At 34.1% G+C, this 15,261-nt stretch overlaps 1 protein-coding gene across 1 annotated transcript in view; it reads left to right on the top strand.

Moving 5' to 3' along the window:
- The window catches only part of LOC129216346 (coiled-coil domain-containing protein 39-like), a 58,739-nt gene that overhangs the window by 15,674 nt on the left and 27,804 nt on the right, over positions 1 to 15,261 (top strand). The window contains exons 10-12 of the mRNA XM_054850559.1: positions 1,648 to 1,737; positions 4,444 to 4,608; positions 4,765 to 4,902. Of these exons, the coding sequence (XP_054706534.1) occupies positions 1,648 to 1,737; positions 4,444 to 4,608; positions 4,765 to 4,902 (393 nt within the window). The remainder of the gene's footprint in view (positions 1 to 1,647; positions 1,738 to 4,443; positions 4,609 to 4,764; positions 4,903 to 15,261) is intronic.

Below are 15,261 nucleotides of genomic sequence, written 5' to 3' on the forward strand. Positions count from 1 at the left end.
TAGAATTATTTTCAAAGAAATCGGAGAACTTTTCTGGTTCTGTGTTAGTTTTTTTTTTGGGGGGGGGGGGGAAGGAAGAGGCGGAAGGGGTGAGGAAAAAGGTGTGCCAACACAATGAATAAACATGCCAACTAGTCAACAAACTTTGCATTTTTAGTCGTTATTTTTTGGAAAAATATAGAAAGAAAGTATTACTCTCAATTCATTTTAGAAAAAAAAACTTCTTAACTCTTATTCCTATGAAAAATGTAACAAGCTGTCAAAACTGTAATCACTGCTGATTCTACCCTACCTAAAATCTATCTTTGATTTAATGTAAATGAACTGAAATCTAACATTTAAGTAAAAGAACACTTGATTAAGAAATGAAATCATTAAAAACTAATCTGTTGCTTTCTGGAAATATTTTGTAAACGGCATAAAATCGCTTGAAACACGCGATTATCACTAAACATTGTATGAAAACGACCATTATACATGCCAGAAGATTTTTTTAAACCCCGTCCCCCTTTTTTTTTCTTTTTGTAAAATTAAGATAAAATTTTCCTTTGGGATTTTTTTTTCTTCTTGCGCCGTAGATTCTATGAATTACTGATCATATGAAAACATGCCAATTTCAGAGTGCTTCTGATGCGTTAAAAATTACTTTCCAAACTACTCATTATAGAAACTATTTTATTTGATGTTTAAAATATAAGAGCAGGAATCTGAGAAACTCACGCATTATAAGGTGATTCATGCCATTTCAGATTTTCTCCAAAAAATTACCAATTTTTACTTATCTTATTAAAAACCCAAATCCAGAATTTTTTGCTCTAAAATTGAGTTGTTCAGTTTTTGTGGGCCCCTAAAGGTCAACGCGCGGCAGCAAAAACTGAGCGGAATTTTAAGACATAGAAATTGCTATGAGCCACAATTGTTGTTGAGAACAATTTGCCTCCAAATTCTTTTTATGTATGAAGGATACTTTACAAAAACAAACTTTACAAAATGTATGCTAAATTTATGGCAAGTTGTGGCCGCAAGGTCAATAAAGGTCACAAAAAAGTGGTATTTTTGAGGGTTTTTTTTAGCATTTCTGATATCTAAAAACAGATTGCATCTTTCAGTTGCCACGGCAAAAGTACTGTCGCTTGAATACTAAATATATGCACTTTAAAAAAATGCATAATTAACTGAGGCAAGTTTAATGTGCTTTTAGTTACATTAGGCCGAAATAGGGAAAATCATATTTTACTAATATTCAAACTGTCGTAACTGCTTGCACGAACAACATATTGAATTTTTTTTCCCCTTTGTCATGCCCTATTATTGATCTTGCCAAAACAGTAAATTCCATTAAGGCGAAATGCTTTAAAAAAATTTTTAAAAATAATAACTTTGACTATTTTTTGTCGTTATGGCGTTTTGCTCCTTCATACTATTTGCATGAATTACTGGCATTTTAATAATGTAGTTTGCAATATAAATTGATATTTTATTGTTCTTTGACACACATATGATATTTTTCATATTCATTTAATTTAACATGTGACATTAATAACATTTAAATTTTGTATATTTAAGTGCAATGTGATTTAGTCAACATTTTCAATGTAAATTTTTTGAAAACTCTTGTTAAGAGTTATTTTTTATACTTGAATGCAGAATTTAGAAACTGAGCAACGTAATCTGGATAAAAAAATTGCTGCCACAGATCGGCTTAGGACCAAACAAGAGAGCGAAATGTATGAAATTGTAAGTATTTCCGAAGATTTATTTCAGAATTTATCTATAATGGCGATTGTCATAAAAAGGGTTTTATGTATATTTTAATAACTATGCATCGATTGAATGCTAATTTGTTTTTCAAATCTAATATATTGAGGCATTCGACACTTCCCAGAACTGTTTTAAGCCATGCGAAAATATTTTAAAATGCAGGGGACAGTTAGGGGAATAGGACTTCAGGAGGAGCAATACAGTGCATTTTTGCCGAAATAAAATGGCAAAAACTATTTCTGACGGGTCCAGTAGATGTAGCAGCTTTAAACTTTTGCTTGATTATAATCTGCATCTACTTAATAAGCTAGAAATAATTTTTTTAAGATCTATTTCGGCATTAATACAGCTATCCCATTCCTCCCGTCGTCATGTTCCTCATCACTCTCCTCTAAACAAATATGATTGAATTTATGTGTCGTTCCTAATTCAAATACACATTCAGATGCAATGTTTAAAACTATACTGTTTAAAACTAGTTTATAAATATATTTAATATAGAAAAGAAAAAAACGATATTTTTAACATAATACGATGTAAAGCCAATAGATTAGAATACGTTCCCTTTTTTCAGAAAACTAGCAGTACCCGCACGACAATGCCCGTGCTAAGAAGTTAAAGGAAGTACGTTGAACAAAAAAAAAAATCCACGTCCCCGGCCTTCTGCTGATGTGAAATGATAATTTTTCTTCAACTAAAATGCGTGCACAGCTTTTCAAAAGACCTATTAAAGTCTCTTTGGAATTCAAAACTATACTGCCGTGTGCAGGTCCTTATGAGAAGATTGGGCGCCCAATTGACGGCGCCGTCGATTGGGCGCCGGGAACATTGGGCCCAATGTGCTCGGCACCCAATGTTCCCGGCGCTCAATCTTCCTAGACCGGTGCAGGTAAACGGCAGTATCTGCAGAATTGAGTTTTCGAGATATTTGAAGAAACGCTTTTTGGATTCAATACTAACAGTAGGGAAATGTTGGAATTAGACGTCTTTTTCGCGCCTTTTTTTCAGTGGAAACCAAATAAGCGAGATTGTACAATAAATATATTACAAAAATGCAAAAAAATGCAAAATGAAAAATTTGCAGTTACTGTCGTTTACCTGCACACGGCAGTATTCGCCAAAATACACTACTCACTTCATTACATCTATCAATAAAAAGTGAAGGAATTGTCCCACAGTTTTCTTTTTGACACCATTGGAAAAAGCGATATTTTTTACTCTAGATCCATTTCGACCTGCGGTCGAAAAAATAAGCTTCTATCTTGAAAGGAAAAAAAGTTACAAGCCTTTTTAAATCAAGTTCAAAAAATCTTATTTCCATTCAAATTGTTAACCACTTTCTTTCGAATTTTAATTCCTTAAACTTATTTTATTTTGCGTTTCCATGGTTATGCTTTTTGAATCCATCTTTCTCGATTTAATTTCTTGAAAGTATTTGAATATCTATCGAATTCTGTAATCTTACTACCATTTTATTCCACTCATGATAAAAATTAAAAATGGTTTAACTAAAAACGCGAAATCTCGCCAAGGCTACTTTGCTCGCACAATACTAAAACTATAACCCTAAACAAATTTGGCGAAACCTTTCAGCTGAGAATAAAAGGAATAAAGTAAATTCTTTCTCGGTGAAACATTTTTCATTTTGTTCTACGATAATATATTCAAGAAAATATTTTGCATACCGTCCATTCCAACTAAATGCTGCTGTAAAAGATGGTTAGTTAAATTAATTTAAGATTGAAATAACTCATATTCTTACAAATTCATACAAAACAATAAAAAAATTTACCTTGTATAACGTTATCCAAGTTTGTTAATCCAGTTTTCGCTTTCACCATTTTCAATCAACTCATATTTTAGAAGGAAATAAGGAAAACTAACATTATTTTGAGAAGCTCGAGAATACTACAAAGGGACGAATTAATTTCTGTAGCTGAAAGCAAACTAAGACTCATCGATTGCGTTAATAAATACTCAGAACAAACTGCCTGTGGTTACGTCAACAGACACACGTGGAACGCAACGTGGCAATGTTGTAGTTTCATCGGCAGTTTTGTAAATCACCGCAAGGTAGCGTATTCGAGCGCTGGAGTTCCGAATTAAAAACTATTAATTGTAAAACTTGGATTTCGACATAAAATCACTATTTTTCGAAGGCTTTCCTCCATTTAAATTATTTTTCAGTGCTTCATCTCAGCTTTCCGCAACAATGCTTTTATTGAAATTTGTAGCGTGAAGAAAATCATTGAGAAGAAAGATGTTGCCATTTTTTCCTCGAATAAGATGAAATAAAATTCTGGGTTTTATTTTAAAGGCTTTTCCTGTCATCAGGGAATTTAAAATGTTCCCTTTTTTGGTTATTTTTCCACGATCTGCCGCAAAATTGTGCTGATTTTTTTTTTTTTTTTTTTTTTTTTTTTTTTCAAGCCTGATTGTTGAAGACTTAACTTTTATTTCCGAGATGAACCGTGCAAAGACGGGCGACGCTGCTAGTACGTTCTTAAACTTTGTGATTCCATTTCTCTTGCATTTGTCCATCAGCTTTTTTTTAAATTTACTTAGTTTATTTATTTTTTTTTTTTAATTTTTAAAATCATTATTGGGTAACAACTTTTTTTCATTCATTTCGTGAGTAATAAAAAACATGTCTTTATAATTGAGTTAATCTTCCTCTTTAAGGAGTCTAAACTAGAAAAGTTGCAACTCAGAATCAAGAAAATGGCAGGAGTTACAAATGAAGAGGAAAAGCGTCAAATGGAAGCTGAACGTTCCCAACTTTTGTCAATTTTAGATGAAAAGAAAACAGCTTTAAATATGCTTACTGAAGAATTGAAAGTTATGATGGTGAAAATGCGTTTTTATTTATTTATTTATTTATTTATTTATTTTTTTTATAAATTCATATCACCCCCTATTCTAAATTCGCGGTAATTGTTTAAAATTTATGCTAATGAAAATAACAAAGAAATTTTGTTTAACGTACTTTTCAATCTTTTTTAGGAAAGAATAACCCTCTCAACTAAAGAACTGGAGAATAATAGGAAACTAAATTCGGAATTGGTGGAAACAATAAAATCGCTTGAATTTTATGTGTTTAATTCTCAAAAAACACTGAAGTGTTGCATTTCACGAAAACAAGTAAGCTTTTTCTCTGTTTATAGTCCAGTCAATGAACACATTGTAGCGTGCATGGAATATGCGATAATTTTTGACTTCAGAATATTGTTAATGATACGTATTAAGTAAACATACTAAAAGCCCCGCCCCTAGGGGATGAGCTAAAAGTGGAAGGGAGGGGGGAAGAAAATTTTGGGTTTTTCAAGAAAATGTCGGAAACGGTGGAAAAAATACGTTTAAAATAAAAATTCAAGCTAAATAAACTTTAACAAAACTGTTTCTACACATATTTGTCAAATTTCCAATATTTTTCCGGGTATATGTTATGAAAAATCGATGATTTTAGGAAAAATTCTTTATTTTTGTCAAACATTTGCTCCTAGTGCCTCCCAGAAACAGTATTCATGAAAATTGTCAATGACAAAGTTGTAGAGCTATAAATTTGCTTCAATTTGAAATGCTATTTTGTAATATTTTATTTAACCAATCAAAAGTTACAGAATTTCAAACACGCACTTTCATGGCAAAAATATGGAACACTTGAAATTCACGAATTTCAAACCGACTCGAAAGGATAGCGCACTTCCTCTTTCCTCAATGAATTGGATAATCCTGATGAACAATAAAGAAGTATATGTGAATTACTACAACACAAATGATGTTTAAGGGGGGCGTGAAATTGTGACTTTGTGACAAGTAGGAAGGAAAGTTAAAGAAGTGTGACATCAAGCCTTTTTTAATACGAATATGTTTATGAAAAGTAGCTCGTAAAACGAACTTCGTGACAAGGCATGGGCGACGCTGGCTCTTCGTTATTGGGGGGGGGGGGACAATTTTGATGCAATGCTGAACAATAACCAAGGGGTTATACCCCCCTCCTATTATTTTTAAAACGGGAACTTTAATTTGGTGATGTAAAAAGAAACGGGAAGCCATCCAGCTCAAAAATAAAAAGAATGAAATAATGAATATAAGTAAGAATTAAATAAATATCCGTGTGCTGAAAAGTAAAAGAAGTTAAAACAAAGTTCATAGGTACAAATCTTCAGGAAGCAGCAAGCACGTGTTTCGGAGTTACGAGAAACCCTTTTTCTATCGTAAAGAAGGGAGTTTATGGATAGCTCATTTTTATCTGTCGTGTTTGTTCATCAACATGATTTCTATACATATCGGTGAAATTTTATCAGCATTAAGCTAAAAAAAGATTTAACTCTGAAAATCGATAAAAACGGGTATTTTGTATGTTTTGTAGGAACAGTATTAATGAAAAAGTTTTTCGTTAAAAAAATTAAATCTACTTTTGCTGATAAAAGTAATTTTTTGAAAATACTCACAAACGAAACTTATTATAAAGTTTTTTTTTTTTTAATTGATGTTCCAGTTCGGGAACGTTGACGTTCAAAAGGCTTAAAATACGGTCAAAACCGTCTCAAATAAGCGTATTCTTAACGTTTCAATAAGATAACTGAAAATAAAAAGTGAGTCTCTAAATGTGAATCTAATCCCGTTAAAAGCAAAGCAAACAAACATAGGTGAAATCCTTTCCCCTATGGATAAAATAGTTGAGCGCATCAAGAAAAAATACTAGTAAAGAAAGCAATAAAATAACAATATTTTTACTTTTTAATTTCAAGGGAGAATAGCTCGACTTATTTCACAAGCAGCAATTTTAAAATTCGGAAAAAAAAAATTACTAGATAACGGACCTCCCCTCCCCTGGTATTTTGTAGTGCAAAATACCCTAGGCATTGCCCTAAAAGGCAAAGAAATTCCGAGAGTCGACTGAACATTGAACACAAAATTGAATATCCATTTGATCATTGATCGTAAATATATCAAGATAATAATGATATAAAAAGATCAGTAACTTCAATGTTAATTTATAGGAGCGGAGTTATTATTTTTGATATATTTTGCACTATTATATTATAATACTTTTTCTTTCTTTAACTTACTTTTTTCGTTTCGCATTTACTTATAAACAGTACAAATAACATGAATAGAAAAATGTCTTCTTTTAAATTGGTTTTTATCTTTGAAAGACGAGGAAGAATAAAATGATTCATTTCTAGAAGGATAATGGCAAAAAAAGCCGTACTATTCAACTTTCAAAGAAATAATAGTATAATTAACAATTCACGTGAATTCACACATTGACCTATAATACACCCCAAAACCTTTTCCTTTAAAGTAACAAATTAAATCAAAACTTTACAGTGGCTCCCAAAAGTGTTCGTACACCTACGACTTTCAATGAAATAGGCCCCATGCATTGGTTAGAATTAATATTTCGGAATAAGTACTTAATTACAAGATCTGTGATCTATTTTTAACAAAACTACCGAAAATTTTTAATAAAATATTAAAACTTAATTTTTTAAAAATCAAAAACCAAAAAGTGCCAAAAATTTTATTTCATAAAAGTCTTCATACACTTTGAAAAAATGTCAAAAAATTAGAAAATAATCTAACTTTTTACAAAATTATTATTTAGTAGACTATCATACAATATCAACAACAGCTTTTAAACGTCTGGGAATAGATTTCATTGTTTTTTCTTTCTTTTTTTATGCAATTTTTGAGTAAGTGTTCAGCCGCTCTTCGAGTCTTATTGTTTATCTTTCGCTTTTCGTTTCAATGGTGTATTTTCGTAATCTAACCGACAGATATCTCCAAATATGTTCCATTAAGTTTAAATCTGGCGAATGAGGAGATATTTCTAAGTTTAAGGACAATTTTTGAGGCACCAAACGCAAACGTGTACTTCTTATCGTTATATTGATAAAAAACAAAGTTGTTTCCGACTACCAAATTTTAGGCTAATAGTTTAAAATTGTTTTTTAAAATATTTAAATGAACAGCATAAAAATTCCAAATTTCCAAGTCCTGATGCAGTTATGCACCCTCACACAAAACACCTTCATCGTCCTGATTAAGTGATCCAACTAAGTTCTTAAGATTAAATTCCTCATTTTTTCTTCTATTGACAGATGTACAACAATTTAACCCAAAATATTAAATTTATTTTCATCTATAAATAAGACGTTGTTCCAAAACGTTTTGAGCTTATTTATGATTGATTTTACGACGGAAAGCGTAAGCTTAATGTTTTTCGCACGAACAAGAAAATTTCTGGGGGAAGAGGTCCCCTTTAATCCAGCTAATCAGAGAACTTGACAAACACTTTCAGGTGAAAATTAAACATAAAATGTTTCATTCAATTCTGTAGAAACTTTTTCAGCACTTAAATGTGTATTTTTCATAATTTTTTTAACTGTAAGCCTCCTATCACGGTTTGTTAACTTTGCCAGTTGTCCTTTTCTTACCTTGTTTTCGATCCGATTCTTGTCTTTAAAATGTTAAAATGATCTTGTCATTTTTTTAAGCACTTCGCTATAGAATGGCATAAATTAACTAATTTAGAGACATTTTAGACCAATTTATGTCTACTGTGAGGGGAAAAAATCAAATTTCGAATCGTGCTTGTTGTTTTCTACTCATACCTGCCATTTAAAAATAATAAGCAGAATATTAGAGAATAAATAAACAAAAAATTAATGGCAAATGACTTTACAGTGTCATTACAATGCAAAAATAATTTAAAAAAAAAAAACCACATATGATAATTTTAATCATGAATTTATTCGAAAATATTTCAGTGTACGATGACTTTTGTGACGTATTTTTTCTATCTCTTTGTTTTTTGACAAATTTCAAAAATGAAATCTGGCAATATTAAAAAAAAACTTCTGGGTGTTATTCCGAATGGCATAGGAATGGTGTGAAAAAAAAATTGGACTTCATATTCTAATTCAGTTTTTCGTATTTTGATTTTACTACAAAATTTCAAGGTGTACGAGTACTTTTGGGAGCCACTGTATATCTTTCACTGTTCTTTTATAGCCTTATATCAATGTTCATTTTGTAAATTAATTTAATTATCTAGAGAGAAAATATTTAGATTTTAGATCAAAATTATGCGCAAGGAAGGGGCATTCTCCTCATATTTAGGTTTATAAAAACTAAAAGTTAAAAATTCAGCTTTTATTTACGTTTTTATAATTCTCTGGATATTTTATAATCCTAGATTTTTGTTAATAATCTTGATCAGTGACTGGGAATTGAGTAAATTTTACCTCTACATCAATATACACTGCTCGACATTAAAAATGCAACACCAAGAAGGAGTGGTCAGAAAGTGATGAAATTTGGAAAAAAGACAGAGACAGCAAAGAATAATAAATGATCTGAATTTCAAAATGATAGGCAAAATACAAAGTGAGAACGGCGTCGGCTCATTAGGATGTAGGGACCACCGCGGACGGCGATACACGAAGAAACACGTCTAGGCATAGAGTCAATAAGGGCGCGGATGGTGTCCAGAGGGATGGTTCTCCATTCCCTTTCAACCATTTGCCACAGTTCGTCTTCTGAACGAGGCAGGGACAGAGTCTGCAAACGGCGTCCAATCACATCCCACACATGTTCGATTGGTGACAGGTCAGGAGAGTATGGTGGCCAGGGAAGCATCTGTGTGCCTTGGAGAGCATGTTGGCAGATACGAGCACTGTGTGGTCGGGCGTTATCCTGCTGAAAAATTGCATTAGGTAGCCCTTGAAGGTAAGGGATTGCCACCGGCAGCAGCACATTAGTGCATCATAGTGCCCATCATTGTAGCATCATAGTGCCCTGAATACGAACTAGAGGTAGTATGGAGTTGTACGCAACTGCGCCCCAAACCATTATGCCACGTTGTCGTGCGGTGGGACGTTCCACAGTTACTACCGGATTAGATCTGTCTCCACGTCGACGCCACACACGTATGCGGCGACTATCACGGATAAACAAAAGCGGGATTCATCTGAGAACACGACATTTCGCCATTCTGAAATCTCCCTCGCTCTAGTCCGGCACCATACTAAACGTTGCTGTCTATGTTGTGGGGTCAATGGCAGTCTTCTTAGCGGACGCCGTGATTGCAGATCACGTGCAACCAAACGACGGGAAATGGTTCTGGTTGACACGGGAACATTCAGGGTATCTTGCACCTGCTGCAGAATCGAGGACCAAGTGACTTGTGGGTCTGCTACAGCTTATCGGTGGAGGCGTCGATCCACGCGTTCTGACGTCACTCTGGCTGCCCCTGCACAGCTCAATCTTGCCACATTTCGTTGTTTCAACCATCTTCGGCCCAGCCGATGCACCGTGCTCTCATCCATGTGGGTATCAGCTGCGATTTGACCTACGGACCAACCTCCCCTTCTCACTCCAATCAACATACCCCTCGTAAAATCGTCTATCTGCTGGAAGTGCCTTCGTTGACGGCGGCCTGGCATTCTCTCGTGTAACACGTATCCTCCAAGACAAAAACAAAATTTCTTCGATAATTCTCCAGTCAGAAATAACGACACGAATATTGCCCATTCTGCAAGTTCCTTTCCTTATATCTTACTTCACGTGCTTCGGAGAGCTGCGCATTTCACATCATTTACATAACTCAGTAATGTACGTCTACTCCAAAATTTGCATAAATTTCTGAACACTCCTTCTTGGTGTTGCATTTTCAATGTCGAGCAGTGTATTTAAATAAATAAACTGAAATTTTATACTAATAACAAAACAATAAAATATAATTTTAAAAGAAATTCCTTAAGGGTTCTCATTGCAGCGACATCTGTTCCGGTAGGTTTTAAAAACTGGTATGATTACTTTTTTTTGGAAGTTTCAAAGTTAGAAATGTTTTAAGAATGCAATATTTTGACTGCTTCATTTTGAAGCAACTAAAGTTGTTCATATAATTATTAACTAAATATAATTTAATAACTTTCAAGTTAAATAGAATATATTATCAATTCTATTACACTTTCTGGTTCCAAGGGTTCAGCATACAAACTTTTTAATTAAATATAATTTTCCACTAGATTTTTTGTATGGTTTAGTTGTGTATAATTAAAAGGACAATAATTTATAAAATTATAATTGTAAAAATGAATATTATCAACATAAATTATTACCGGCAGAGTCACACCTCATGATTCAACCAGGTCGGATGCTTCATTCAATCCCTTCTTTGTAATGCGGTTTTTACTAGAGAAAAAAAACCAAAAGATTTGTGAACCATTTTAAATTTATCATTAATTAGGAATTCCAACCAAACTTCGAGTTTTCAGTATTTATACCAGTAACGTCTCCCTTCAGTAATGTACGCATTCATTTCAATGCAAATTTTACTGATGTTTATAACAATGAAATTTTGAAAATTTTTGCTACAAGAAACAATAAAAGTTTTGAATTTTAAGAATTTTTAGTGCACTTTTGGTCATTTTTCTTGCAAGCCAAAAGATAATCAAAGAAAGAAATTAAGATATTTCTCCTATGGTGGAGAGAGAGAGAGAGAGAGAGAGAGAGAGAGAATCCAGAATCCTCTCTTCAGTTGTCATATATCTTAGAAGTAATGTAATTTATTTAATTAGAAAAATATGGATAAAATATTTTATGTTGTGAACTGTCAATAAATAGTAAAATACTTTTATTTTCATATTGTAGTCGAAAATTTATACTATCAATAGCGCAATATCATTATTTTCGTCTGAAATGTTCTTCTGTTAACTTAGCTCATAGCAAGTTGATGAAAACTGTGAAAAATAAAAATGAAATAATACCGAAAACATTCTTATAATATTCGCTTTTTCGACAAAGGCTTATGGTTCATGTTTAGGCTAAGAGAAAACATAAGAAAAAAAATATCCGATACCAATTTGATCTCTAGTGTCGATGGCGCTAAAAGAATCGAGGACCCCCCTAAAGGGAACAGAAATTTGAGAGGTATTTTTCTAATGAGGATATCTTCAAATATTTTTTGAGAGAACCTCCAATAGCTGTACATCGTTATGTCTTTTTCAACGAAAAAAAAAAAAAAGCAGTCCTTACCATAAAAGAATTAAAATGGGCCTTGAAGTTTTTCAGAAATTGAAAATGATGGTTAATTCGAATTACAGATTTTTTTTCTTTTTTTTTTTTTGGTCTGAAGCTTGCTGTTCACACAGCTACGTTTGGATAGAAAATAACATACACTTTTTGCGGGGGACACATTCGACCTTGATCTCAATTCTGAGAAAAAATTTTCTTCTAAGAGCCATGTGATCAAGGGAACCCCAACAAAGATTTATCACCCCCGTCCAAGTGGTCAGAGAGATGGTGGGGGACTTGAATGGGGTGGATCGTCGTTTTAATGAGTTTTGTTAGTAGGAGGTGGGGAGTAATAAGGTACAGGAAATAAGAAAAAGAAGTAGAGGACAAAAAAGGCAAGTAAACGGACAGCGAATTGATTGGGCATAAGCTTCGTATTTCTTTGATATCAGATTTGAATTTGCAGTTCAATGGTTCAGCCGGTGGATTTTCAAGACACAGAAAACGGTCAGGGTCCTTGTCACATGATTGCTGCATAAGATCCCTTGAGCGCCTGCTTGACTGAGACAATAAGAACGAGGGTTTTTTTTTCCGTAAAGTATTGGTTTTCAAAAACACATACGTAAAAAACCACTGGAAATGTGACGTGCACTGTACTCCCGATTATCCGTGGTAATTAATGCACGGATGTACACGGATAATCGAAAAGCACAGATACAGGGTTTGTCCGGAAAGTAATAGGACTGATTTTTTTCCGCCGCGACTGTACTTCGGAGCGTGCACGCGCCGGCTGCATTCGGCAGAGGGCTTTCCTAGCTAACGAACGAGCGGCTAGTCGGTTGTCTCCGAGCACCTGGAGAGTCAGGACAGGCATTTTCGCTCGACGTGTTTCTGTGAGTGGTGCAAGCCGAAAATGCAGCGTTCTTTAGAGCAGAGGTGCGCGATTAAATTCTGTGTAAAACTCGGTAAATCTGCAACAGAGACGTTTGATATGATCAAGCAGGCTTACCCAGATGTTGCTTTAGCAAGAAGTGGTGTATTTCGGTGGCACCAGGTCTTTTTGGCAGGCCGGGAAGAGGTCGGCGATGAAGACCATGCAGGAAGACCTTCGACTTCGACAGACACCGACAATGTGAGTCGTATGCGCAAAGTTTTGAACTCGGACCGTCGACTAAGTATTCGTTTAATTGCCCAAATGTTAAATTTACCAAAATCTGAGGTTCATGGTTTTGTGACGGTGCGTTTGAGCATGCTCAAAGTGTGCGCGAAGTTGATCTCAAAAGTGCTCACTGACGACGAACAGCTACCTGACCAAGGCCGGCATCCCAACGCTTCCGTAGCCGCCCTACAGCCCAGATGTGGCCCCCCGCACTTTTTTTTTTTGTTTCCTCGCCTGAAAAGGCCGATGAAAGGCAAGCATTTTGAGACGACAGAGGGGATCCAACAGCATGCACCGCGGCTGTCAAGGCTATTCCGGAGAATGCCTACCGTGACGCCTTTAATGCTTGGAAATCACGCTGGCAGCGCTGCATCCGCGCAGAAGGAGCCTATTTTGAAAGTTTTTGAAGAACTGTAACTATTGGCTCCATAATTTTTTTTTATCGACTCAGTCCTATTACCTTCCGGACAAACCCTGTAATTCGAAAATGACCAAGCACGCAGAAAAGTGTATTTGGAGGCTATAAGTATTACACGGTGGCAGGGTTTAATTACAATACTCTACTAATACAAAAAGTAATACATTAGTACTAGTAATGAAATATGTAATAAAGTTTGACATAATTTTTAGCTTTAATTAATTTTAAAGTTTTAAATTCAAATTTTTGGCTGCACGGATAACCCGCAAACGGATAAACGGGAGTACAGGGTACATGTATGAAAACAATTTCACAATAAATTTAATTAACTTTCACTTTTATTCGGAACACATTTTCCCTCCCTTTTCCGAGATATAATCGAAAACCACAAAATTTGGCTCCCCCTTCCCACCTTTAACTGTCCTCCCCCCTAGGGTCGGGGACTTTCAGTATGTATACTTATTAATAACTTCTAACAAATTTCTTACTCAGGAAGTACTGACTTTCTGCACTTCCTCAGTTCACTTTCGTTGAACAATGCCATGGGTATGGAAATAATTCATACTGCATATACGTAGTTCTGTGAATCTTCGGCCGATTTCTTGGTAAGGGGCTGTCCATAAATGATGTTACACTTTTTTTCAACATTCCCCCCCCCCCCCCCTCTCCCCATTTGTTATAAAATATTTTCATAAACTAATTTTTGTAAACATATTCGTATTAAAAAATGCTTGTTGTCACACTTCTTACTCTTTCCTTCCCCCTTGTCACAAAATCACAATTTCACGACCCCCCCTCCCTCCAAACATCATTTGTGTTGTACTAATCCACAAATACTTCTTTATTGTCCATCAGGATTATCCAATTCATTGAGGAAAGAAGAAGTGCGTGATCCTTTCGAGTCGGTTTAAAATTCGTGAATTTCAAGTGTTCCATTTTTTTGCCATGAAAGTGAGTGTTTTTAAATTCTGTAACTTTTGATTGATTGAATAAGATAGAACAAAATAGCATTTCAAATTGAAGCAAATTTAAAGCTCTACAAATTTGTCATTGACAATTTTCATGAATACCGATTCTGGGAGGCACTAGGAGCAAATGTTTGACAAAAAGAGAGAATTTTTCCGAAAATCAACGATTTTTCATCACATACGTATATTCGAAAAAATATTGGAAATTTGACAAATACAGTAGCTCCCAAAAGTGTGTGTGTGTTCGTACACTTTGAAATTTTTTAGTAAAATCGAAATAACGCAAAACTGAATTCGAATATGAAGTCCAATATTTTTTGACATCATTCCTATTCCTATGTCATTCTAAATAAAACCCTGTAGTTTTTTCAAAATATTGACGGATCTTCTTTTTGAAAATGGGTCAAAAAACGAAGAGACAGAGAAATAATACGCCACAAAAGTCTTCGTACACTCAAATATTTTGTAATAAATTCATGATTGAAATTTATCATATGTCGTTTTTTATTATTTTTGCATTGTATTGACCCTTAAAAGTCATTTGGCTTTAATTTTTTGTTTATTTATTCCTTAATATTGGGCTTATTACTTTAAAATGGCTGGTATTCGTAAAAAACCACAAATTGAATTTTTTTCCTCATAGGGTAACATCCCCAGTAATTGGCACGGCACCAGTAATTGGCACTTCCAACAAAAATGTCCTAAAAAAAGACTCGTATCCAATTTTTTTAAAAAAGAAGACTATATACCAGCTGAATGTACATTAATTTTAAAGATTATAACTTCAATTCATGTTACTAAATGGCAGCAGTACGTAGAAAAGAGAAACAATTGTGGCTTGTGTCAAATCAGCCATTTTTGTTGCAAAAGCTTCTTCTCTGGCTTAAGGGAAGCATGCACATAAATCCATTAAAATCTGACTTAAA

Source organism: Uloborus diversus, chromosome 2 (assembly GCF_026930045.1).
Source record: "Uloborus diversus isolate 005 chromosome 2, Udiv.v.3.1, whole genome shotgun sequence".
NCBI lineage: Eukaryota > Metazoa > Arthropoda > Arachnida > Araneae > Uloboridae > Uloborus > Uloborus diversus.